Raw genomic sequence first — 25,590 nt, forward strand, 5'->3', positions numbered from 1 at the left:
TCAGGCACTTCTCAATGAGTAACGCATGATGACTGTCACCAACCAGAGGCAGAATAGATACGTCTTTAACTGAACCCCCCCTCCCTAAACTATAATTACATCTAACACTCTTTAACTTCGAGTTTATTCTGTCACATGCTGCTTGGAATTTGTCTCGCAATAGTTCAATAAATTCACTATTTATTCATCTTCTTCTTATTATTATTCTTCAAGTGTCATCCACTAGAATGATGTTGGCAACCATGTCATGAAACTGTTTTCTTTCTTTTTTTTGCGGCTCTGGAACATTTATGGTAATTAAAGCCAGTCCAGTCCTTAATGTCTTCAAATAACATTCTTCTGGATCTACCTCTCTCTCTTTTTTCCATTCAGTTTCCCTTCTAATATTAATTTCTGAATGCCTTCTTGTCTAGTTAGATGTCCAAAATATTTAAGTTTTCGTTCTTCTTTAATGATTTTCATTAATGATCGTTTCAGTTTTGCTTTCTTTAAAAAACATCTTCGTTTTTAATTTTCTCTGTCCACATTATTTTTTCTCTGTCCACGATCGCTTTTAGAGCTCGAAATTGCTCTCACAGAAGAACGGGGAAATATTCCACAAGAACTGTTTGATCATCTTATCCGGTCCATGCAATCAAGATGTACCACTGTTTTGGCTGTGAATGGCGACCATACGCCCTATTAAAAATTAACAAAAGCGTTTGGGGCTATACTTGTTGTTATTCTTGTTAAAATTATTTCACGCTAAAATGTATATATATATTTTTGTAATAAATATGGATTATTTAAACAACATGTCATCAATTACACCCTATCCATAAGTAAGAAATGTATAAAGTACCCAACAGTTACACCAATTGGTTTCTGTTGATTGACGACAATAAGCTGCGTAGTGTGCGCTGCCTGTGAAACAGTTTCTGTCTTCGAAGTCGAACTTTGTGATTGAACATCCCCTTCAACAGAAACTAAAATATCCCCTAATTGTTTTGAGCAGTGCAATTAGAGCAATTAATAAAAATTGGTAAATGTTTTAGGAAAAAAACAATAACTAGTATGGATTTAGACAGAAACTAAGTACCGACCCAATTGTGCTGAACTGCACAATTCATTTATTTATTCATCACAAGACCAACACAAATAAACATTAGTAGTATTTCTAGACTGCTACGAAATTTTTGACATCCCACGATATTTTATATTTTAAAAACAAAATGGAGATTGTGCTCGAAACTGGTTTAAAAGTTATTTAACTTCAAGAGAACAAGCAGTAAAAATTAACAAAAGCTATTGTGATTTCATTCAGCTAAATTGTGGTTCTGTGCTTGGGCATTTATAATTTACAATAAAGATTTCTGTGACCTACAGTTATCCCTAAAATTTGAAGATATCCCAGTAAATTCTGTGCATGAAATGCAATCCATGATCAGAATTGATCTGAAAACAGCGACAAATTGGTTTTATTGAATAAACTTACTGAAAAAGTATTATTTATAATTTTTAAAATCAGAAATACACCTGTTACCAAAACCAGTTTTTTCATCCCCACATAACTGGAATTGTAAAGCTAACCAAATTGCTAATTACATGGAGATTGAAAACGTGAATACCGTAATTTAGTGTCTTCGTAGCATAATTGGAAGGTGACGGTACGTTGCACCATTCGATTGAAAAAGATCTAAGTACCTTTCTCGTTCTGTCGAAAGCAGTATTGATATGTTTCTTTCTCTCTCTCTCTCTTTCTGTCTCTCTCACTTCAGTTGAAGGTTAATTAGCCGATTAGCAGGTATTTTTCTCACTGGAACTCGAGTTTTTCATCCGGCGTGCACGCACATCGGCCACAAAAACGCACGCAATGTACAGACAAAAAAATAAAAAATAAAATAAATAAATAAAAGAAAATAAATAAATAAAAAATACTAGTGGTGGTGTTGGTGGTGATGGACAGTAGACGGCGTTGTTTGTAAATAATAGCGGCGCTCTATGTTGTTGGTGGATTAAGTAGTGAAGACGGAGAGTTGTAGAATGAAGAGCTCTTCCTCGATAAGTCCTTGGACTCTTTGCAGGTGTCAGGTAATAATAATAATAATAATAATAATAATAATAATAATAATAATAATAATAATAGCTTATTTTAGATATAAATTGGTATTTAATTACTTCTGCAAAAACGTAGTCTTAAATATCTAACCCCGAAAACAAAACAGAAATAATACACAAAATAATATCTCTTTTGTTCCAAAAATCTCTAATGATTTTCGGAACAAAAGATTTTAATACGAAACCAACTTATACAAATAGGAGTAAAACGTTTTCAGAGAATACTTAAATTTCTACAAGAATACTGAAGATTTGTTTAGAATAAGTAATTATTCTAAACAAATTGTGAGAAATTAACCATCGCAAAAATTTCACTTAATTAGTAATCTACACTGTCTTTATTCTGCGAGTATATATATTATCTTCTATATGTTGCTGTCAATATCTTTGTGCGCTGCGCTATTATGTTTTCTGTACATTGATTTGTGTAACTGTTATCCATTTTGTAACCAGGATGAGCTTTGCCTTTCGTTTGTATGTGATGTCTTTGTTTTATAAATTCGGAAAATTTAAAACTTAACGCGATGTAATGGTTTTATTCATGTCTTTGTATTTATTTGCACTTTTAATTGTATTATAATTTGTATTTCTAATGGCGATGAGAAAAAGCGAAAGCTGCAGTACATCTTTGTTTGATTCAAAAATCTCAAAAATATTACATTACATCTAAGAAAAGAAAAGACGAAACGTCAATCTGTCGTGCTCAGATCGTTGAAGGCTAATTGGCCAAACTTGAATGACCCATCTATCCCGCCCAAAGTATTTGAAACCTTATCCTAACGAATACGAAATAAAATAAGCTGAGAGATTTCAGAAAATTTCAACTTCTTGTCAGCGATCGATCATTGGCGCTTTTAATTTGGACACATCAAAGAATTTTGCTTTAATTATAATTACTGTTATTTATCTTATTTAGTTTTGTTTTCGCATCGTCTTGCACAAGAAGTTTCAGAGTACTTATGAAACACTGTACTCAAAATCAATTTACAGAAGCACGTATATACGCGGCATTTAATATTTATTATTATTATTATTAACAGAATATACCATAGGAGGGGAAAGGCTGGTGATGGAACTTTATCAAAGCTGTTTTCAGTAAAGAAGCAAATGTCAGACAGCATGAAATATTGTAAGGGAATAATGTAATTTCGGGGTAGACCACTGCAGTGACTAATTTCAACGGGAAGACCGAAAGATAAGGAAGTTAATAAAAGCGAAATGTCTGTAGCAAAAAGAAGGAAACTGCTTTTTTGAGATAAGGTAAATTGCTGACGAACTGGGTGTGGCTAAGCGATAAGGCTGCTGCAAAAAAGGTCACGCACTCCACCTTAGATGGTCATTCAACCTCCATCGTTCCTGTTTGAAAGGCTCGAGGAGCGATGATTCAATAACTGCCTGAAGCGTCATAAGAGATTTCAGTTCGCAGTCTCAAGCGTACTTTGAAATGTACCGTCAAGATACAGATATTTGTCTTAATCAGCACCTCTTACATTTTATTTTCAGAGCATTTAACTGCTGCTAATTAGGGTGCGTTTAGAGTAAACGCATTCTCTCTTCCGAATCGCAATAACGTGCGTGTCGAACTTACGAACTAAAGTGAAAGGGAACAAAACAACGTCACTTCTAGGAACGGGTTTCAGTCATGACAGCGAAGTGTCGAAACGAATGGACTGGTCTGTATGTTCTGAATCGTGTCCACGTCCATATTTTTTGCGCTTTCTTCACTTTTCACCACTTGCGGTATAAAATTATTGGTATCGGCTTCAAATGACAGTTTGCCTTTCGGACATTATTTTTCGGTGTCCACTTTGTCGACGACATACACAGTTTCTTCTCTTAGTCAAGAGAATGCCAAGCAGCATTCTTTTCTATGCAGCCCTTGGCCACAGATGGGGGGGGGGGGAGTGATACCCGCATGGCAAATGTTTAACAGTTGTGGGAAACGCAACAGTGGCACAGTTGCCATAGTTTGAAAAGATAGTGAGGGGAAAGGAGTCCTTGGAGCGCTGTGCTTTCAAACTATCTAGGAGCACTCGCACAAGTGCATTCACACAAACACAATTTAGAAATCCTGAAATTGAAAATATCAAAAGAGGAAGCGAGCAAGGAAAGTGATGCCGGGACGTTCATCTCCGAAAGCGAAAATAAAAATATTCGAAACAAATTTCTGAACCATCATCAATGTTCCACCACTTACATTCCGGCACGATCTGTTTCAGGATCCCAACTGCTTTCTGCAACAAACGCAGATGTTTTCAGGCGAGTACTCTCCCCTCCCCTCCCATTAAGCATTTAGAGTGTAGACCTACCAAGAAGCTTTCTCCGTATACCTCCCCACGCCACACATAAGGAGGAATGCTGTGCTACAGAACTCGTGATGGCACAGTGAGGGAAATTGTAGTATTTCGAGCCATCGGCTCTAATGAAGTACATTTCTGTATTTCATTTCTTTGCTGAATTCCTACTGGAATTTATGACGCAACTGTATCCTGTTCACGTGTTTGACAACATAAACTCTTGTTTCTGATGTCCAGATGTGCTCACTGCTAATAGCAGGAGTCCGCCCTTAGATCATTGTTATTCTTCGAGTCTCATTTTTGTTAGTCTGCTGTGAAATCATTCCTGATGTCAAATAAAAGCGCCATTGTTTTCCTCCACTCTGATGGATTAAGTATCTACAGTTTCCGGTAACAAACAATCTTTTGGCAGTTTCTACTTAGCTCGTGGCCTAATTTAGAATTAGTTTAGTTTTTTTTTTCTTCGTTTGCTTTTCTGTCCTTTTTATTTACACCAACGTTGAAATAAATATGAAATTATATGATGAACCACCGCCACCACATTTGATGTGGTGATTCGAAACAAAAATTCTCCAAAGAAACAATTTCGTGGTACAAACTTGAAAATGTTTCCCAGTTATACCAAGCGAACAAACGCCACTCTGTCTAGAAATTAAAGAGAGCGGATTCTCACAATCTTTGTTTTAATTAAACAGTTTCAGTGGAAAAACTACTCGAATTGAAATTAAATGTAAGACTTTCCAGCGATCGTTCGTTTGCAATTTGTTCGTTTAATTTCATCCAGCCTGAGCGGATGTATCAGTTTGCAAATTTGCGGAACTTTTTGTCGGATATCGCCCTTCAATGTTCGATTAAAAGCACCACAGAATAAACTCAACAAGTCTTTGGAGGGATTTCAAAATTCAGTTTAAAGAAACCCGTCTACTCAAGAACTGATAAAGAAGTACGGCAACGAAATCAATTCGAATCGTGGAAAAACGATTTTCGTTCGATGTCATGCTAAGAACAATGCTGCTGAACATTTCTCAATCAATTATTCCACGTAATTATTCTAAATTTCGAAACGACGACGTCCTTTCATTGTAAACCTGGATGCGAAGCTGTTCAGGACGCAAAGAGCTTTGCAGACGAAGGTGAGTTTAGTGGGTCTTATACAGAGGTGAAAAAGTTGTCCCGCAGAAAACTAATCTTTGTAATCCAACAAAAACGTGCAACCCACCAGAGAATACTCGCAGTTGCTATAGGTAACAACTCGTGCCGATAGAATTAACTCCTGTTCTAGCATTAATAAGATTTGGGTGAAGCAAAGATATTCGACCAACACGCCTGAGTGTGAAAATGTGAAGTTGATTCCGAATAAGTTTCTTCAGAAAATGTGCTTGCGAAAGGCACCTCTCGTTTGTTAATCTCGGGAAACGATGGCCGTCATCTCATGAAACGTAAACAGTTGGAATGTTTGGCAAATGGCGCAAAGCCATTTGCTAAACATGTGCTTTAAAATTAATTACTTTAGACTGAAATGTACTCGATTGTAATTCGTAATAAAATAATAGCTTCTGGTTAGGAGTTTTATGTACGATTTTCAGATTTTTGGAAATATCTGATTATGAAGTAGTAACATCAGTAACGTTTTAATTTTTTATTACTTAGTTACTTTCCCCTTACGAGCGATTGGAACTCATAAGCACGAATGAACATGCATCGAAGCATAGTTCGAAACACGTTTGCGTACGTCTCGGTCAGGCTTACGTCAAAGAAATAACACAAATTCAGTCTGTCACAGTTCTCTCTTGGGCTCAAACATCTGTGAAACTCTTATTGCTTTATTATTATATGATACTAAAAAGTTAGATGCTGTATGACAAGCGCTGACTGCTTTTAAACATTAAAAAAATGTTTGCAATGTTTTACGTTAGTCACACAATAAGGATGACTCTTTAGTTGCTTCATTCAGCGGTGCAAATTGAATATCAAGATATATAAATAGACCGCATTGTTGTTGAAGTCCGTAAATTTAATTTCTCTCAAACGACTCATGTAAAATGCAAATTGATGAATTTTTGATTACCCATTAATCAACAGTTTCGTTCCCTGTTAGTTTAACGGAATCAATGTTTGGTTCTATTTAACTGGATTGTCTATTAAAACCAAAGGTTTGATATCGTTTCCAAAGTTAGAATCTGCTACAAGAACGGAACCCCACTGTTTAGTGCTTCCAGCACCCACCCGCCATCCGTACTGACAGATTATTAAATTTTGTGTTTATTGCTCATCGTAAGAAGTCATTGTCATCGGATGAAGGTAAGTAAATAATATTATTAGAGATTAACACAATGGATGTAACGTTTGTATCACTTCTTGAACCATTTATAAGCGCCGCTTATAATAATAATTATTATTATTATCGTATGATGATACAACGGCCGTGAGTCCGATTTACGGGAGGTACGGCATCATCTCAGTTCCCCCAAATTTTATCCGGGTTCGGGACAGGCATAGCTGACGAATCAGGCCATGGCTGGGTCAGTATTCCTGACTGCAATCCGTGTGTTTCCACGAGACCAGTTTGCCTACTTGCGGGATGAAAAACCCCAGATAAACTGGAGGATAAAACCCTGGAAACCCTACACGCCCAAGACCAGCTACCTTGGCTATGTCTGAAGAAGTTCCTTAAGCTCCTCGCGTCGTTGACGGGAATCGAACCTAGGACACTCCTAGCGCCGCTTATAATTTTTTAGGAATCGGAATTTTTTTATTTTGAAAGCATTCTGCAGTGACCAGACTATCTTTCTGGAGAAATAAGTAAAATTTTGTTCATATGTATAACAAGAATCCCTCAATGCACACTGTTTCGATCTTTGTGCCGTCTAAAAATAAACTTAAAGCTTAGTATACAAGGAGGATTTACAAAACATAAAGCAGGCCAACAACCGAGCATTATGTGAAAAAATGTGGATTTACAGAACGATTTTACACCAGAATAAGAGAACATAAAACACAAGTCCATCGTCGATCCTAAGAAAATATTTCTGCCACTGCTGCAATTTCAACTGTACTTCACCAAACACTTTGATGTGAAAAAAAAAAAAAATTCCAAAGGTGTCAGAAGCCAAACGTCATGAGACCACGTTTGTAATGCTTAAATGAGGGAAACAGTAAGAGGATGGCGATTCCGAATAAAACACTGTAAATTGCTCAGCTATGTATATTGAAGTAACAGAATACCATAAGACGAGAACAAAGATGTCACTAATGATTCTGTTCCTTTATTATTCCCTGGAATTTTTTTTTATATAGAAAACTTGAGGCATTGTGAGTGATGAGCCAGGAGAACGAACTCACAGAATTCACTCAGAGAAGTATACATAAAAGCATGAAACTAGCCACCTTATCGTAATGTTCTGGTTACTGAAAAGCAATCCGGGAAATCAACGTGGCCATAAGGGCCTATATGCACGGCGGATTAATATCAGAAGGATGCTAGCTAATCGGTAGCCCATTGCATATTTGTGATATTTTTGGAATCATTTGATGAGTAGACCATTAATTGAGCACAGAAAAAGAAATGCAGAGGATGTTCCTGCTTTGAAGTGTATCACAGCAGACGTGTCTCACCATTTGTGTGTTCAACTGTCTCCTCAACCAATGGCACTAAATGGAACATCGATTTGAAGCTCTTTGCTGATGGACACACATGAATAGTGAAAAAATGTTCTTACCAAGTATGCTGCTAATTTTTCTGCTGAAAATATAGAAGTAAATATAGAAGAATTACAGAGACTTGCATGTCTCTGTAATTCATCTTATAAATATCTCATAAAACAAAGGAAAAACTTTCACTACTGAATTAAAAAGTTATTAAACAAATAGAGATTATATTCCTCTTGTGAATAAGCTTTCCCTTTTTTCGCTCAGCTTCTCTCTGTATGAGAATCAATTCATTTATCCGAAAATGTTTTCTGATTGCGCCTTTATCCCAAATGAAGCCTCTTTCAGAAAATTTTCAAAAGTGCATTTTCGCATTGGAGAACGTTGTTTTCGTAACCTACTATACCAAAAGAATGATCGCTCTTTCACTCGCAATATCCTGCTCTGTCTTGGGTATTTTTTCTGCTGCTGATTTCTCCCAGGTCACGATGCTTGCATGTCTCTGTTCTACTTGGAATGTCAATAAATATATTCCATTATAATTAACACGTCACAGAAATCTTGAAAAGAGGATATTCCGAAAACGAAGAAGAAAAACCGCAATTACCTCCTAGAATTGGGCATTTTGCATGATGTTCCTATTCGATCACTTCCTAACGTACTGATTTTCAAAAATTCTTTCTCCGAAACGGGCGTGCAACAAGAGACTGTTGTGAACTTTTGTGAACACCGTGCTTTCTGACAGCGTAAGATATATCCGCTGACATCTTAATAAGGGACCTGCAAAAGCAAATAATCATCATGATTTGTACTTCTTTCCTCCGCCGCTATTTCCGACTGCCTCCCTTTCTTAGAATAAATGTCTTGTCTTGTGACATCCATTAATTACGTGGCACAGATTTTTCTCGCACTGCAATCAGACGCAGCCAGATATATTTGTACTGCGAAAAAGAAAGCCAGGAAGACCCGTTATTATTTTGTCCTTTTGTAGTTGCGGTTTATTTATTAAGACACTCATGAAGTGTACTCCCTAGATTTTAACTGGTAGTAATTAAGTAGAAATATCTCAATTGCTTCAATTTGTCTGACCCAGTTCTTGCATTTTTCAGATGTACCTCAGCTCACCCTCAGGCTCGGCAGCAAGCTTCGCCATTCGCACATCCAGGAAGGGAACGACGTCTATCTGGAGTGCAGCATACGGGCCAACCCTTGGGTGTCCGAAATCAGCTGGAGATTTGAGGGGCGGGAACTGCACACCAACACATCGGCAGGAATTATTGTTAGCAACCAGTCTCTCGTTCTGCAGAAAGTGCACCGCTCTAGCCGTGGGCATTACAGATGTCTGGCAGCGAACAGTGAAGGGGAAGGAGAGAGCAACCCCGTTGTCCTACGAGTGCAATGTAAGTGTGCTTTCTTAACAATTCCGTTCCTTTCTTTATTGCATGTTTCTGCAAAACTTGTTTCCTAGAATGCCTTCAACTATGCAACGTGAGAGCCTCACGTCGGAAGTCTTCAAAATATGTATAAAGGATCGGAGGAAGAGAAGTTTAAATAAAGAAGGTTAAAGAAAAGAAAGAAAGAGAGAAATTGATCAAATGTGATCACGACAAACGGAACTATATTACTATAAATAAATCACGTAACATATTCATTCTCCAATCAACAGGCCATGGGTTCAAATTACACTGTCGACATCGATGTTTTCGAATGTCTTCAGGTGACTGATGAATTTCTTCTCTTTTCCCCATGCCAGACTCGTTGTTCAGTGGAGGCTTAAAGTGGCTTGAACATTAGTTATTGTTTACAAACTTTCGTGAGTAGGATTCCCATGCAAATAAATAAACAGCAAAACTGACGGGATGTATCCCACCATTTGCAGGACAAGACGGTATATCAAGCAAGGAGAGAAGTAGTCAAGCAGACAGCTCTCGTTGAGAACACGATAATGGATTTAGAGGAAGCCTCGGGAAGCGAAATAGAACTACTGAACTGTAAGTGTATAACACCCGTGTTAGGTAGTCTAATGGTGTCTATTGTCAATTGAGGCGAGCTTACAGGACCATTTTGATTTCGCTAAACTAACATGAGTTTGACAAGTTCTGTATGCTAAACTGATTTAGTCACTAAGTTGCTCTTACAAACGATGCTGGAAATAATGTCCAGTACGATTACTTCAGCATTTACCGCAGCAGTGTACAATCGATTTGACGCAATAAATGAAGAGATATTCATTACGTTTGCTGTACTCGATTCGTTAGACAGCTGATTAAAGGACATCACCTCGATTGCGCATTCGGCTGAAAAGGTCTCTGTTTTCGAATCCCTTCCAAGATGCGAGAACCTTAATAAGCACGTTCAGCTTTATGAGATCTCATATGGAGAAAGCATCATATTCGGCCGAAACGTGAGGTTTTATCCCTCCAGCGAAACTGGTCAGCATTCACAGTGTAAGGTGAACCCGAATATTCTTTATTGACTACTTAATTCCAGTTTTGATTTGTGATTCCGTGATCTGCAGTGATGACATTTTCTCTATTGTGAAAATTCTATGAAAACGATGAATTTTAATTTAAACATATAAATGCTATCAAATCAAATAGTTCTCATCTTGTCACAAAATCTGGTTTAAATACTTATGTAGATGTCACTGGGAAAGAATGAAAGCAGAAAGAGATGTTAAAACGAGCATATTGTTATTATTGTAGACGAGTAAATCTAAATGCAGGCTAATTAAGGACTTCATTCCAGGAATTTTCAAAGAATGTAACTTAGAAGAATGTATTTTCATAGAAACCTCACGTGATAACAACAAGAAGAACAGTACATTGGAACAAACGTTTTGTTCTAATTGTTCGGGATGTGGGTTGCATATGATGCTAAGAAAATGTTGCGAAAATGCAAAAATAGAAAATTAAGAAAGACTAACAACGAATGCATTTATGTAAGAGCAGCTCGAAAGCGGTTGGAATTACTGTGGAAGTAATCAAAGTTTTAATCCGTTACTCTCTTTTTTTTTCGTATATGATGCATTCAGTTCATCGGTCAGTTTGTTTCGTAATGAGGTAAACCAAGACGATGATGAAAAAAAATCATAAACTTGAAATGTGGAAAAGTAGATGGAGTAGATGACATTTGACAAATGCTCAAATATGGACGTGCGAAAGTTTTGCAGTTTAATGTTGAGGGCCTGGTAAGATGATTTAATTCCCAGTGATTGGAGTAGAGCTCTCATATCTCCGTCTATAATAAAACTGACTGAATTTGAGAAATACAGAGGAATTTCTTTGCTACGTTTTCCAAGTACGATTTATCTAAGCATACTTGAAAATAAGCTCAAAATTATTCTAGAAGAAAAACTTGAATAAGAACTAGTTGGGTGCAGGTCAGTAGTGGATGTGAAGTTCAGATTTCATTTGTGGCAAATAATTGAGAAAGCATAGGATTATGACACGTTTTGTAGACCTCGAAAAGGTACACGATAGGTGTCCAACGAAAAACTTTCAAATTTCCTTTGAAATTTGAAAGTTTTTTGAAAGTTTGTTTGTACAATGTTTCATTTACGCCATACGTGTATATGGCGTAAATGTAACATTACAAACAAACGCATCTCCTTTATTCAAGTTGTACGTCAGAGTTAGCATTCAAGGAAATACAGGAAGGTGTGGTAAAGTAACTTGACGGCATACACATATACTAAAAATATATATATATAATTTTATTAAAACTCCAGTATATTTCATCCAAAGTTACAGGAAGATAGTCTGATGTAAAATAAGGGGTAAGCCAAGTATGCACATTATCTCCACTATTCTTCAGCGTTTACATGGATCACATTATGAAAGAAAGTGACATTGCAAATGTTAGCTGGTTGCTTTATGCAGGTGGCTCTGTACTTTTCTAGTGAATCTACATCTAGTGTATGTCTCCAGAATTCTCAGACTAAACCGCTGAACAGCTGTAACAAATTTGGCATGAAAATCAGACACAAAAAAAGTCGAAATCCTATTAAAATGGGAAATAACATAGAAAACTTCAGATGTATTCTCTATGGCCAACCTATGGAAAAAGTAAACTAAGATGGTGGTCTGAAAGGGTCTCGGCCTAACAATGAAACACGAATTTATCATTTCAAAATTATTTTTATTTTTCAACATAATCTCTCTTAACCCCTTAACATACAAAGACGTCTGTGACACGTCTTTTGTTTATTGCACCAAAACTGATTTTGAATTTTGGTTTCACATATAAATACAGCCGAATATAGACGCTAAGACAATCTTGTGCCTATTTCCTTTCAGCCGAGAAAAGTTGCCAACGGCGTGTATCGGCTATTTCGTCTGCACAAATGCATCATTATTTGAAAAATAATGATGAATTTGATCCAGTAAATCACCCTCGCCCAAAAAAAATTGACAGAAAAACGCCCGCTTTCTGATTTTTAATTGGTAGGTTTAAGGGATATAGACTAATACATTTATTCCAGCGATGCTCCAGCGCCATCATCCCGTCCTTCTTTTACAAAGGAAGGAGCCAAATCTGGGGAATAGTGTGCATATTCCAACAATTCATAAGTCAGATCCCTTAATTTTTCCCATTGCCAAAACACCTTTGTGGGCGGGTCCTGATGAAAGATGATTTTTTTCTTCTGCAAACCGGGTCTTTTCTCACGAATTTTTTTGCTTAGTCTGGTTAAAAGACTGAGTAATATTCCCTGGTTATTGACTTACCCTTTTCAAGATAATTAATAAACAAAATGCCTTTAATATTCAAAACCATCGATCCCATGACGTTTCCTGCTGATGGAACCGACAATCGGCTTCTGTCCACTGTTTTGACTGCTGTTTGGATTCTGATGTGTAATAGTGAATCCAAGTCTCATTCATAGTAATAAATCGTCGCACAAAATCATGTTTATTCTTATTAAAACGCACCAAGCACTGTTCAGAGATTTTCATGCGAGTGCGTTTTTGATCTGCTGTGGGCAAGCGGGGCACCCATCTTGTGCAAAGCTTTTTCATTTGCAATTCTTTATGCAAAATACATCCTACACATTCTTTTGAAATGCCCATAGTCTTAGAAATATCACGCACTATGACTTGCCGGTCATCCAATATCATATCGTGCACCTGATCAATGATTTCTGGTGTTGTTACCCTTTTTGGACTGTCCTTCACGTGGATCACCTTCAAGTCTGGAACGGCCACGTTTAAACTCGGCAGCCCATTTCTTAATTGTCAAAAAAGAAGGAGAAGAGTGTCCATAAACTTTTATGAACATCGAATGAATTTCTTTTGGCATTAAACCTTCTTTTACAAAGAATTTTATAACTGTACGATACTCAGTTTTATCCATTTCAAGGGATACATCAACACGTTTGTTTAGTGTCCTGAACAGGTGGTATCAGTGCGGAGTCATATTAAAAATGAAGACATAAGGAAGGAATTTGACAATTTGACAATTCAATAATATGTAAGCAGGGCTAATCTATGCAGGTATGGTCACTTAAATGGAATGCGAGCGGATTTAGCAAAACATGCGTTTGATGCCAAGATGCCTAAAAAAAGGCCGAGAGGAATACCAAGATCTAGGTGGACTGATCAGTCAGAAATGCCTTCGAAGCAGAAATAGACCGAAAAATGACAAGTAATAGACTAAGTTTGGAGGAAAACTGTTAATAGATTATTAATAATATTGTAAAGTTTAGCTTGCAGTGTTGTGCTAGTAGTCTGAAACCCCTTGAGGATATATATATCAGAAGGAAGACATAATTCCATATGGGACACCTAACCATATTTGCAACCGAATCACACATATGCCATCATTCTGATGCGCTATGTAGACAATGGCCATAGTATAGAAAGTTGCTACCAAATTAGAAACATTTATTGAATACAGTGATTTCCATATAGGCATGCGACTGCCAATACCGATCCTCTTCAATTTCCTGCGAATAGTTCGGTGATATCTGTGTCAGAAACAGCATTCATTAAATGCTTCGGTCAACTGTGGTCTCGTTCCTAACAGACTGTCTTAGAGCCACAATTACACCTCTTAGTCAAGCAATGTGGATCATTTTTCCACTGATTAAACACCCAGGACATCCCACCTTTTCGGAAGCTCTCTCGTTTTCAAAATCGTGACTACAACCAGAAGGGTATCCACAATTATTCCTTTATCGAACTCCCAAAGATATTATGTTTTCCAATTGTGATCAACCCTATTGACGAATAGTGACTAGCAGAATTTTAAAGAGTTGCCTAGAAGACGTGGTGACGTAAGACCAAGTATTTTGCATATACGCTGCGTAATGAGGCTTACGTACATCTGCATAAAGGTTCTACTTCGGTGGCCCTTATGTGTTTTAGTGCGATATTGAAGTGAGACAGACTTCTGAAAAGAAATGCGGGAGTACATTTATGAAAAGTTTGCATGAATGAAAATAACAGCATTGAAGTAAACATTTGATGAGTACGGTTTAAACATCGAACTAGCGAAAGGATTAGCGATTTTTTTTGCACATAGAAAACGCGAAGAAAACGGAAACATGATAAACGTAAAGAACATGACAGACGAAGATTTCGAATCTAAACCACGATAATAAGAAAAATCGGTTTGATCTTAGTATAAAGAAGTACATATAAACTTGAATCGAAACACGGTAAACCAAATTCTGCAGTACAAAATTACAAGATATCTGGAAACCGTTTTTTCTGTTCTTGAGTTCATCAGCTAGCACGTAAATTCTAAACACGGTGGCCTTTCTTATCGCTTGACACATTTGACATATTTGACACATTTCAGTAAACACAACGATTCGCTGACACCAATAAATGAGATGACGAGTGATATATCCGTGCCTGTTTGTTTGCATTGACTACAGGGCACTTTCGAGATTATAATGCAAAAATAAAGTTTCAGATTATATAGCACTAGGAAAAGCTGTTTAGAGAAAAGGTACATCTAGGTTGCACTCGGAATATTAATAGTCAGCCAATGAGGATTGGCTGCCGTTATTAACTTCGTCCGTGTGAAGATTGTGAAAATTTGGAGGAAGGTGATTTTAAAAGTTGTTTGAAACAAGAGATGAAAGTTGTTTCAAAGAGCAGCACCAAGTGGGATTGCACTACGGAAGCTAACCTAAAGTCCCCTTGCCTTCTCTTGATGTGTCCCGTTAGTATTATCGGGACACTATCCAGTATCAATTTATCTAACAGGTAATGAACTAAATAGTATGAGCCGATAATTTGGATTTTAGCTGATCAAATTTTATTCTGTACTAGCTAAAACCATACGAAAGTGATGATGCACCATGACGAAATATGCAGCATGTGGCGTCTACCAGTTAAAGAAGCGAGTCGAAGTTTTCGTCAGAGAACCCGGATCAACAGTGAAAAAGACAGGTACTGGAAGAAACTGCAATTCAACAACACGACAATTTAAGATAAGCACGATCAACGTAAAAAGAATCAACGGAAAAGAAGTCGAAGTGAGCAAACTCAGAACAGAAGTACCGGGTCAAGATAATTTAAATTAGGTGAGATTCTGCTAATTAAAAAATGCAACGATACCTATAGGCAATAGCGATTAGGGAAAGTAAGGTATAGCTGTCGTATTCAAAGATTAACATGAGGACAACCGTCTGTGGAATGGAAGACAATATCAAGCAAATGTATATCAACGATATGCTTAAAAATGGGGAATTGTACAATTATTAGCCTATTAATGCCTATGGTCCCATAAGCAGGAAACGACGGGATTTTTCGAATCATTATAAAAGGTAAATAACTTAAATAAACACGATAAACGAGTCACTGATGGAGAGGAAGCATTTAGAGAAAAGGAATACAGACATAGAAATGTTTCAGGAAAATTTGAAGAAAAGAGCACAGCGAATACTAGTGGTAAGTGCCTACTGGATTCAGGATATGCGGTAGCCATTACTAAATACCACTTTACAACATAAAGGTGAGCACTTATTATGTTATTTTTAACATACATCTCTCTTGGTTTGTTACCCGTTGCATAGCATGCAACGAATCCTCACTTAAATCTTCAATTGTTACAACTCTTCTGTTCAGCTGTACAAAGGTTTGGGCTCCAGTGTTATCTCGTGCCTTGTTCTTATGGGGATTACAGCGGAAATATAACAGATCTAACCGGTTAATAAAAGTTGTTGCCTAGTTATGAGTAGGTACTACCTATCCTTAACTAGGCAACCGCTGTCCAGATGGTATAAAGCTCATTCATTTAGGTCTGAAATAAAACTATTTAAATATCAAAAAATTAACACCTGAGCTCTCGAAATGTATGACGCTGCACTCTACCGGGAAATTTCTACTGCTACATTGGGAGCAACCTGATTCCGCTGTCTAGTACGCCAATGGTTGTTATAAGAGAATTATGTTGTTACCTCCTACCAGGGTCCACATCGATGGGATTTCCATGACAATATGAGAAGTGTTTGCTTGGTTGAATTTAAAGACGAAATTAACTGGACGTTGATGCGTGTCTATTAGGCTCCTTATTGCAGGTATTCTTCTGGCTTATCTACCTATTTATAGAATATCAAACAATTTCAGGGATGAAAAACCCAGAGTCCACCATATATGAACCTGAACGTTACAAAAAACTAACGATTCCTTTATTGCCAAGAGGGAATTCGAATCCCAGGTCATTTATACAGCAGGGAAACCATCGCAACAGCTCAACGGCTGAACTCTCATAAAGTATGACGTCACTTGTTTTTGGAGGTCAGTTATGATATGTCTACCCACCCTCTCCAGCAGCAGTGAGCAACCACACGTTGCTAAATTACTCGGCCACTCCCTACTTGGCCAAGAGCTAAGTGACCCATCCCGAAAGTCACGTGAGGGCTTCTATGAAAGCACTGAAAAATTGTCTTCTTATCTTCAGGAAGCAATTACTAATACTTAAACCGTCAGTCATAGGGCAATATAAAGTTGCTTCGCATGGTTCTCGGATAGCGAGACAGGTTGACGCTGACGCACTTTATTCTCGTTTGTTTCGAAATGGGCGATCACCGCAGATTCTACAGTATTCCCAGGAGAACGATGCAATCCACTTAAAGGAATTTCCCCCAACCAACAAAGAGAGAGAGAGAATTCCATAATTTTTTCAAATGACTTCCACACTCTAAGCAGTTTAGAATAAATCGGTTCTGAAATATCACCTCTCTCTCTCTCTCTCTCTCTGTCTCTGTCTCTCTCTCTCTCTCTCTCTCTCTCTCTCTCTCTCTCTCTCTCTCTCTCTCTCTGCAAAGAGATGACGAGAGCATCTCATCTTGAAAGATAACTTAAAACAGACCATTTTAATGCAGATCCTCGTAGTATGCAACAAGTTAGTGTTAACTGAGAATAGCAAAATTTAAGGAACGTTGTGATTTTTGTGTAAGAAATGAATGTAACATCTTGCCGACTGTGAAATACATTACGGAATACACAGTGCAAATTTATTTGAAGCCACTACTGTATATACAAAACCCTAGTCTTCAAAATATTTCACGTTCTTATTTTTCATTGCTTACTTTGGGTAAAATAAGGATAAAAACAAAATACACGTTTTATGAAATCTAATAAGCTTTGTTATATTTTATTACAGAATTAAGTGTTTGCCAAGTAATACTGCCGGCCAGTCGACCAAATAGATAGCACATTCGTATATCCGCTCTGACATACCCTGACAGAGAGCAACTAACTTAGAATCGCCGACTTCGACCTTCTTTGGATGAAGATATCCCTCCCCCACTCAGTCAAATTCATCTGCTGTCTCTATCGCTCTCCTAATACCACCAAAGCTAATCTCCTGGCATCACACTTTGCCTCCAATGCACACATAACTGACAATGACAAATGCCCTCCAGTCATTCTAACTGCCCAACATACAAGGCCCTCTGCATCCTTTGCCAAAAAGACATCACAAACCTGTTGTATAAATTAGACACAAAAAAGTGTCCTGTCCTGACAGCATTCTTCCAATTATCCTGAAGGTCTGTGCATCGGAACTGACTCCTATCCTATGTCACCGATACACACTCTCTTACTCCACTGGTATATATATTCCAAAACCTGGAAACTGGCGTATATTCAACCCATTTCCAAAAAGGGTGACAAATCACTGCCATCTAACTACCGCCCTATCTCACTCACTCACTTCAGTCCTATCTAAAGTAATGGAGAAAATCATCAACTCTCCTAATCTGCCTTGAAGTTACCCGGCTATTAAGCGACCACCAGTACGGATTACCCCAAAGCCGTTCAACAGGAGATCTACTCTCATACATCACTGGACAAACGCCAAGGAGAAATTTGGTGAATCCCAAATAGTTGCACTTGATATCTCCAAAGCCTTCGACCGAGTCTTGCACAAAGGCGTACTAAGCAAACTCTCATCATTTGGACTGCCTCAGGACTTCTGCAGATGGATTACAAACTTCCTGTCTGGACGCCCACTATGTGTGATGGTAGACGGCTCCCTTTTCTCTCACTATCCAACTAATGCTGGGATCCCACAAGGTTCAGTTCTCTCACCGACCCTCTTCCTTCTATCAATGACCTACTTTAGTTGACCTCCAACCCAATACACAGTTTTGCAGATGACAGCACACTACATTCCTCCCTTTCATTTGACAAACCCTACTCTACAAAATTCACCATAATCCACAGAATATCAACCACTACTGCCCTTAATTCTGACCTTCAAGCCATCCGCCAATGGGGCTCAGATAACCTTGTCAACCTCAATGCTAGTAAAACCCAGTTCTGTCTTATTTCTCACAAAAAAAGAACCATTTTACCCCAACATTGTTTTCGATAACATTCAAATTTTCGGACAAGATGAAATTTCTCTTCTCGGAATTACTTTGACATCAGGCTTCTCCTGGCATAAACACATCACAACTACTTCATCCTCAGTTTCCAAAAAACTACGCTTTCTCTTTCGCTCAAGAAACTACTTCACCTCTAAACAGTTGTTAATACTATACAAGTCACAAATCCGCCCAGCTCTCGAATACTGCTCTCACATCTGGGGTGGGGCTCCAAAAAGCTCCCTCAAAATGCTTGACTCAATACAGAGGAGAGCAATTAGACTAATAAATCACCCATCCATCACCAACTCACTCTGCCCACTTTCACATAGACACTTGGTCTCTGCAATCTGTATATTCTATAAATATTGCCATGGAAAATGCTCATCTGAAACATCATCAATAATCCCCCCACCCTGTACTAAGCCCATTGAAAACGCACAGCTTCCCCCAACATTGTTTCACAGTACACCTCGAAACCCACAAACCAAGTTTCTTTTCCTCCTCATTCATCCCTGCTATTATAGTTCTGCGGAACAGTCTGACCCCAGACGTATTTCCCAAGGAATACAACTTACAGACGTTGGTTATCATTACAGTTGGAAATGATAACCAACCTCCTGTACATCGGCCCAACATAAAAAAAAAATATATATAAAAAAACATTCACTCTCACACCAACAGGGCATCGGTAGGAAAATCCCACCATAACACGTTTATTAGATACCTGACGTGGCTTTGATGTACTCTTCAGAACACACCAAGGTACTTGGCGTACGACAGGTTGAGAACTTTCCCTGGGAGGAGTAATGATAATCAGATAACTAAAGAAAAATATTAAAACACAAATATTATACGATACGGTTATTCATTTTATAAACATGCCTTGATTAAGAAACATATTTATATAAGAGGAACGGCCTGCATTTAAATGCTTTTGGAATTAGAAGTCTAGAGAAATTATCTGTTGGTGTGTGAATAGTAATAAGAAGAGTCAGCATAAATAGATCATTATGAAATACTGAGAACCTATGCATAAGTTGAAGTAAGTTATGCAACTGTGTTGATGATAGAGATGTGCATAATTATGATGAAAGGATGATTGTGCGCTTTCCCGAATCGGACTTATTAAATATGTGCAGAGATGTCTGCATATATCAAACATTATGTGAGAAGAGATCTGCAATTTCTTCAACTGGATTATGTAAACTAGAGAAGTCGGTGTACAAAACATCTGTGAAATAGCTTATTATTTGTACAGCAATTCTATGAGTAAAAGTAACAAAGGATTAGAGTTTCTTGCCTTGTAAAATATGTCATGTCCTTAGATGTAGGCATTAATAAGACCTGGATCACAAAGGCAGATAAACACTACTCAAGTGTAATGGACACAGTATTTTTAAGAAGGAGAGAGAAGATAAGAGAGAAGAGAGATGTTCTACTAATGATGATTAGAGTCCAGTTAGGGTAGAAAACTATAACTGCAGTATTAGCAGTTTTCCATGTAGCCTTGAGTTTGAAGCTATATAGAGTGAGTCGGAGTCTAACAAGATCACATAGATGGTGGACTGTTGTTACAGACCTAGCGGATTAGTTTCTGGAGACGATAAGCTGAATTGTGAAATTAACCAGATGAGTACTAAACGAGTAATTATCATAAGAGACTTTAATTATTCAGAATTTGATTGGATAACAGTGAATTTATAGAGGAGTCGCGAAACAACTTTGAGAAACCTCCTGAGGTCTAGTGCTACTGGACCTCAAGAAAGTTGAGATCCAGTTACGCTAGATCTGTTTACAGCCTCAGAGAATTTCCAGTTAAAGATGTGATTGTTCTACCCCCGACTGGTGACAACTGTCGTGCTGCATAGAGTGGAAAGTGGATAAGCACAGATATTTGTCATTCAGAAAATATTACATGCTGGACTACAATTACGAATTATGACCAGCTGAGGTCATCATTTCGTTCTAAAAGTTTTTTAAAAAGTGACTCCTCGATAAACTTAGGGAAGTTCGCTTACGTTAAGATTCTCATCAAGTAGAGTTTCCCCTGCAAGAAATTTTTGGATCATACGCGATCCTATAAAGCAAGATGACTGGATAATATCTAATTCCCGTTGCTTAAAGCAGACTGGGCACGAATAATTGTGAGAATTTCCAACGTGATCCTTAATCTTTCTTCGGCGACCAGAACCACCTTGTTTTTTTTCCAACCTCGTCATCAATGTAATCAAAAATAACAGGCGGGCTGGGATTCCCTAAACTCCTCCGATCGGTTTTGTTGTTACATAATATGTTTCATCGTATAATTAAGGTATATGTTTTCGCTTTGCTAATTTGGATTGCAATTCCATGTTTTATGTCAGGTGTTTTATTCATTATTTCTTTTTTATATTTTTTTTATTATTGTTGTTATTTTTTAAGATACGCCGGTGTGTCGACACGGACAGAAAGTAATTTACGGAGCAGCAAGGCACGAAGCTGTGAAAGTAATCTGTGACGTAGATGCTGACCCCAAGCAAGTGACCTTTCGGTGGGAATTCAACACGTCTGCAGACAGTCTGCAGGTGGTAACGTTTGCGACCGAAGGTCTACGCAGCGTCGCAACATACATCCCAAGAACAGAAGGAGATTATGGGACTTTGCTGTGCTGGGCACAAAACAGTGTCGGCCTTCAGAAGGAACCGTGCGTGTACATAGTGATCCCCGCAGGTAATGATATTCGTTATTATGTATAATGTGAGTTCAGTTAAAACAAATGATAGATTCAGCTTGCAGCTGCCTTCTAGAGGTTCTCCAAATTCTAATGCTAAAATGAGCCTCCTCTATACTCACCTAACTTGATCAGTCCATTGAATATGGATTTCAACCTCAACTTCTCGAGATCGCTATCTACTCGTAAGGCTTCTTCAGAAATAATTTTATTCTGGTCTTCTGTCCTAGTTTCTCCTGGTTTTTAATGAGGTTCAAAGCACATATCCTGTTATCTACCCCTAACTTTCGACGTGGATCAGTGGCTTATACGGAAGGACTTACAATCATTATCAGTGTTGTTTCCTGAAAGGACATATTTTTGGAGGTCATCGGTGATTGTTATCTTTTCTCAGCATCGTTGCTTTTGTTTTCCGTGATTTCTCCTATGCATGTTTTATTTGCATGCATTACAATTCGTGTGTCTTTCTCCTGATTGGGAACAAGCTCTCGTCGTTTCCTGTTAATCATTTCTTTTGCCAAAGGATCTAACCAGTTCTGAGAAAGTTTTAGTGTTGGTTTAGTTTCAAAAGTGTAAACTGTATTAAACTATATCGATGATCTTTGTGTCAGCGAACCTAAGTGGCAGTACTCTTTTTACGGATTCGGGCAGAACAGGCTGGTCTTAACCTTTCAACAGAAACGCTCCTCCTGTTACTCCAGTTGCACCCTGTTAAAAACAACTCGTGTTGGACCATTGAAACTTGCACGTGACAAAGAATTGCTAAACTTCTGCGAAAATATAAAAGCTGCATTACATATTATGACTTACTGCTGTTTCTTTCTTAGACTGATTAAAGATCGCTGTCTTTTTGACAAACACTCGGTGATAATAAAATGGGACACTATTGTCGAGTCTTATACGATCGCCGGAGAAAAAGATCGAATCAACCAGAGAGGAATCGATAATTCGTTTTCGATTTCTCTTTCGTTCACCCAGGATTAAAAGTAATTACGAAATACCTACTCTGTTTGGTCCGTTTACAGCAAACTCGACTAACAGACGGTTTCAGACACGGTCCCGAAATTTCAGACAAGCTTGAATTTATTCAAAGGACTCATTTAATGGGAAATTTACTTATGCACCACTGGGTTGCAAACTGGTCGACTCGAACCGAACTTTCACAAGTTGACAGCATTTCTTAACAATATAGTATTCGTTGTGCGTCAGTTTCAGTTTGAGTAAGGGCTAATAGGAGATATATCGTTTTATCTTGACGATACGTCGACAGTATTTTATTATCTTAAACCGATTACCCGGACATTGACTACATTGTTCATATTGTTTTCCTTCACTTATATTTAGTTTCAACCTGTAAAGAATAATAAAAATAAACATCAACGCATTTCTTTCGTTGAAATCCAAAAGAGCTCCGAATGAAATCGAGTTATGAACGCACTTTGTTGGTTCTTGTACAATTCCATTGGTTGAAACTGAGGTTGTGTCAACAGCTGTTTCACTTTTCGTCTCGTGTGTCTTAAAAACAAAAAGGCATCGGCTGGTCTATTTAAGCGAATGAAGTCTAAGCAGAATCCGTAACCCACACAACACTATACTTTATATCTGTGAAAAACCGAATTTCTAAGAAGATGTACTTGTGCTAATGTCTCATAAGAGTCGTTAAAGTCATTGTTGTGGGAACTGTAAACTTTTTTTTTCGGACAGAAGAAAAAGTTCGTGTTGTGCGTACAAACTATTCTATGGAGCAGAGGTGGCAAGATTGTTTCAGAGATATGATTTAATTTCATGATATACGTTTACATCCCCTCGTAAAGTGCATTTCTTTCGATTTATCGAGGACTCCTCTCTAGCTCTTTCTTTTCAGGAGTTGTCTGAGAAGAACAGCTCTAATATGCTGTTCTTCTCAGAATTTTCTCTAATAAAAATAACGAAGAAAAAACTCGATTTTTAGCATTTACCGAAAGTCTACTCATTATCAGTATGCCATAGCGGTCAGCGATGGCGCACTAAAAGTAGAGCTGGATCTCGTTTCTCTTGAAATGACTTTTTTGCGATACTGCAATTTCCCCAGATATTTCAAAAGCTATTTTCTTTCTTTATTTTGTCTTTTACTGTTTTAGCTGTGCAAATACAGCTGAGTTTACGAGTCTAACATCGATCTATTTTTTTTCTATACCACTGCACCGTCCACAGGTACAATGTGTTGATGCGGCTTCTTTGCTCTTCCATCGCTGCTAACTGATTCTCAGTTATGCTGGCGAGTCGATATGCATCGTAGTAATCCCCTGGCGAAAAATGCCATTAATACCAATTGCGCAGCTTTTGTTTCCAACTTGAAATTTTTCCAGGAAAGTTCGTTTCATGTAAGCAACACCTTCTCACAGTTTTCTTATCTTCAATAAGAAACATTTCTGGTCAGCAAATCGTTCTCGAAAGATATATCAGAGCCTTCCACATTTTTATTATTTTGTTTTCTTAAAGCTGATGTTTCGTGATTTAAACAGCGGACCCAATCCATTTTTCTTGTTCTGCCATAAATCAAATATGTGATGATCATTAACTACCTTCATTGTAAGTCGCTGTTAATTTGGTTCTTCAGATGTTTCCTCAGTTTGATGGCCCTATTCTTTACAAGCTTCAGGACAGCATCTTGTTCCACATAGGATTACGCTGGAATAATTTGCTTTCCTTTTATTGCATTTTGCTCATTTCATTTTAGCTACCGGCGGATATTTCTGGTCGACTTTGTCTCTCTCTCTCTCACTCTCTCTCCAAAATACGCTTTCAGCAACTTAATCTCCATTAATGAAGTACTTATTCCCGGTGCTTTTTTTTCCAGAAAAAAAGGTGCCAGAATTCGCATCTTGTTAAGCTTTTTATTAAAGAAAATGATATTCAAATCTTAATTTAAATGAAACATAAAGCAGCCGTTGCTGTCACGGAGTCGCATAAATGAATTAAATATAATTTATCTTCAGTATTTTTTATTTTAGACATGATCAAATGTAAAATTACACGAACAAATTAAAATATACAACCAAAGACCAAATATAAAAGTAAATTTGTAAAAACATTATATAATTTATGTGTTTTCCAGAGTTTTGTCCAATTCTCGTCGAACAAATCGTCTCGACTCCTTTCTTTGCTCTTAATATCTAAGGACGAATGTCGTCCTCTGAATAACCACAGATCAACATACTTTTAATGATCGAAAAGTCTTTAAGGTGGTCCAACGAGTTTGATGAATAAAAGTGCCAAAACTCTTTTTAGTCTTCAACGAAGCTCTTGTTGGGGTGATAATTAAATTCATCTGCGAAAATCCGCGTTCACATTCACTTGATGAAATGGGAATGCTATTCAGAGCATGTACCAAACGCAACAGTTTTTCTAGGTATGTCTTATCGAGAATGTATTCACGGAATCCACGAATCATTTCTATTTCATTCAGTTGCAGTCTGATTGATAAATTTCTAATATCCGCCTCTCAGAATGTTAGCTGAGCATCAATATCTTCAGGCCAATATTTTTGGTCAAGCACGCGAGCCCAAAGTGCTAGCTCAACATTTTCGCTATCAAGCAACCTTTTTTTCAATTGACTCTTTCAATTTGTACAAAATGCTTTTGTGTCAATAGGGGGACTATGTTTTGAGCTTTCTCATGAAGTAAAACTCACGAAAGGGCAGATAGCGTACAGCAGCTGCAGCACATCTATAATAGAGCCCAAACTTCTGTCTTCTTTCTTCAAAAACTTGCACAAGTGCATTTATTTTTTTACTTGCCTTGGAAAGGTTCATGTCACTGTCTTGTATGTCCAAACTTAATTCAGACAATTATTGGAGAGCGTCACACATCAATCCTAGATCCAATAAAAAGTCTGTAGATGTTATTTTTCTTCTTAAGCCATCATAAGTACATTTATCATTTTTATCTCTCCTAGGATCATGCATTGCATCTTCATAATGGTGCACTAGAGATTCAAAATTATTCCACACAGCCAAAATTGAACGGAA

General features: G+C 37.6%; 1 protein-coding gene across 1 annotated transcript in view; it reads left to right on the forward strand.

Moving 5' to 3' along the window:
* side-VIII (sidestep VIII) overlaps window positions 1-25,590 on the forward strand; it is a 361,297-nt gene that overhangs the window by 321,745 nt on the left and 13,962 nt on the right. Inside the window, exons 7-8 of the mRNA XM_090412947.1 lie at window positions 9,152-9,442; window positions 21,292-21,579. Coding sequence (XP_090269073.1) covers window positions 9,152-9,442; window positions 21,292-21,579 — 579 coding nt within the window. The remainder of the gene's footprint in view (window positions 1-9,151; window positions 9,443-21,291; window positions 21,580-25,590) is intronic.

The sequence above is a fragment of the Typopeltis vanoorti genome, chromosome 23, assembly GCF_054136105.1.
Source record: "Typopeltis vanoorti isolate ZY-2024b chromosome 23, IOZ_Tvanoo_1.0, whole genome shotgun sequence".
NCBI classification, from domain to species: domain Eukaryota; kingdom Metazoa; phylum Arthropoda; class Arachnida; order Uropygi; family Thelyphonidae; genus Typopeltis; species Typopeltis vanoorti.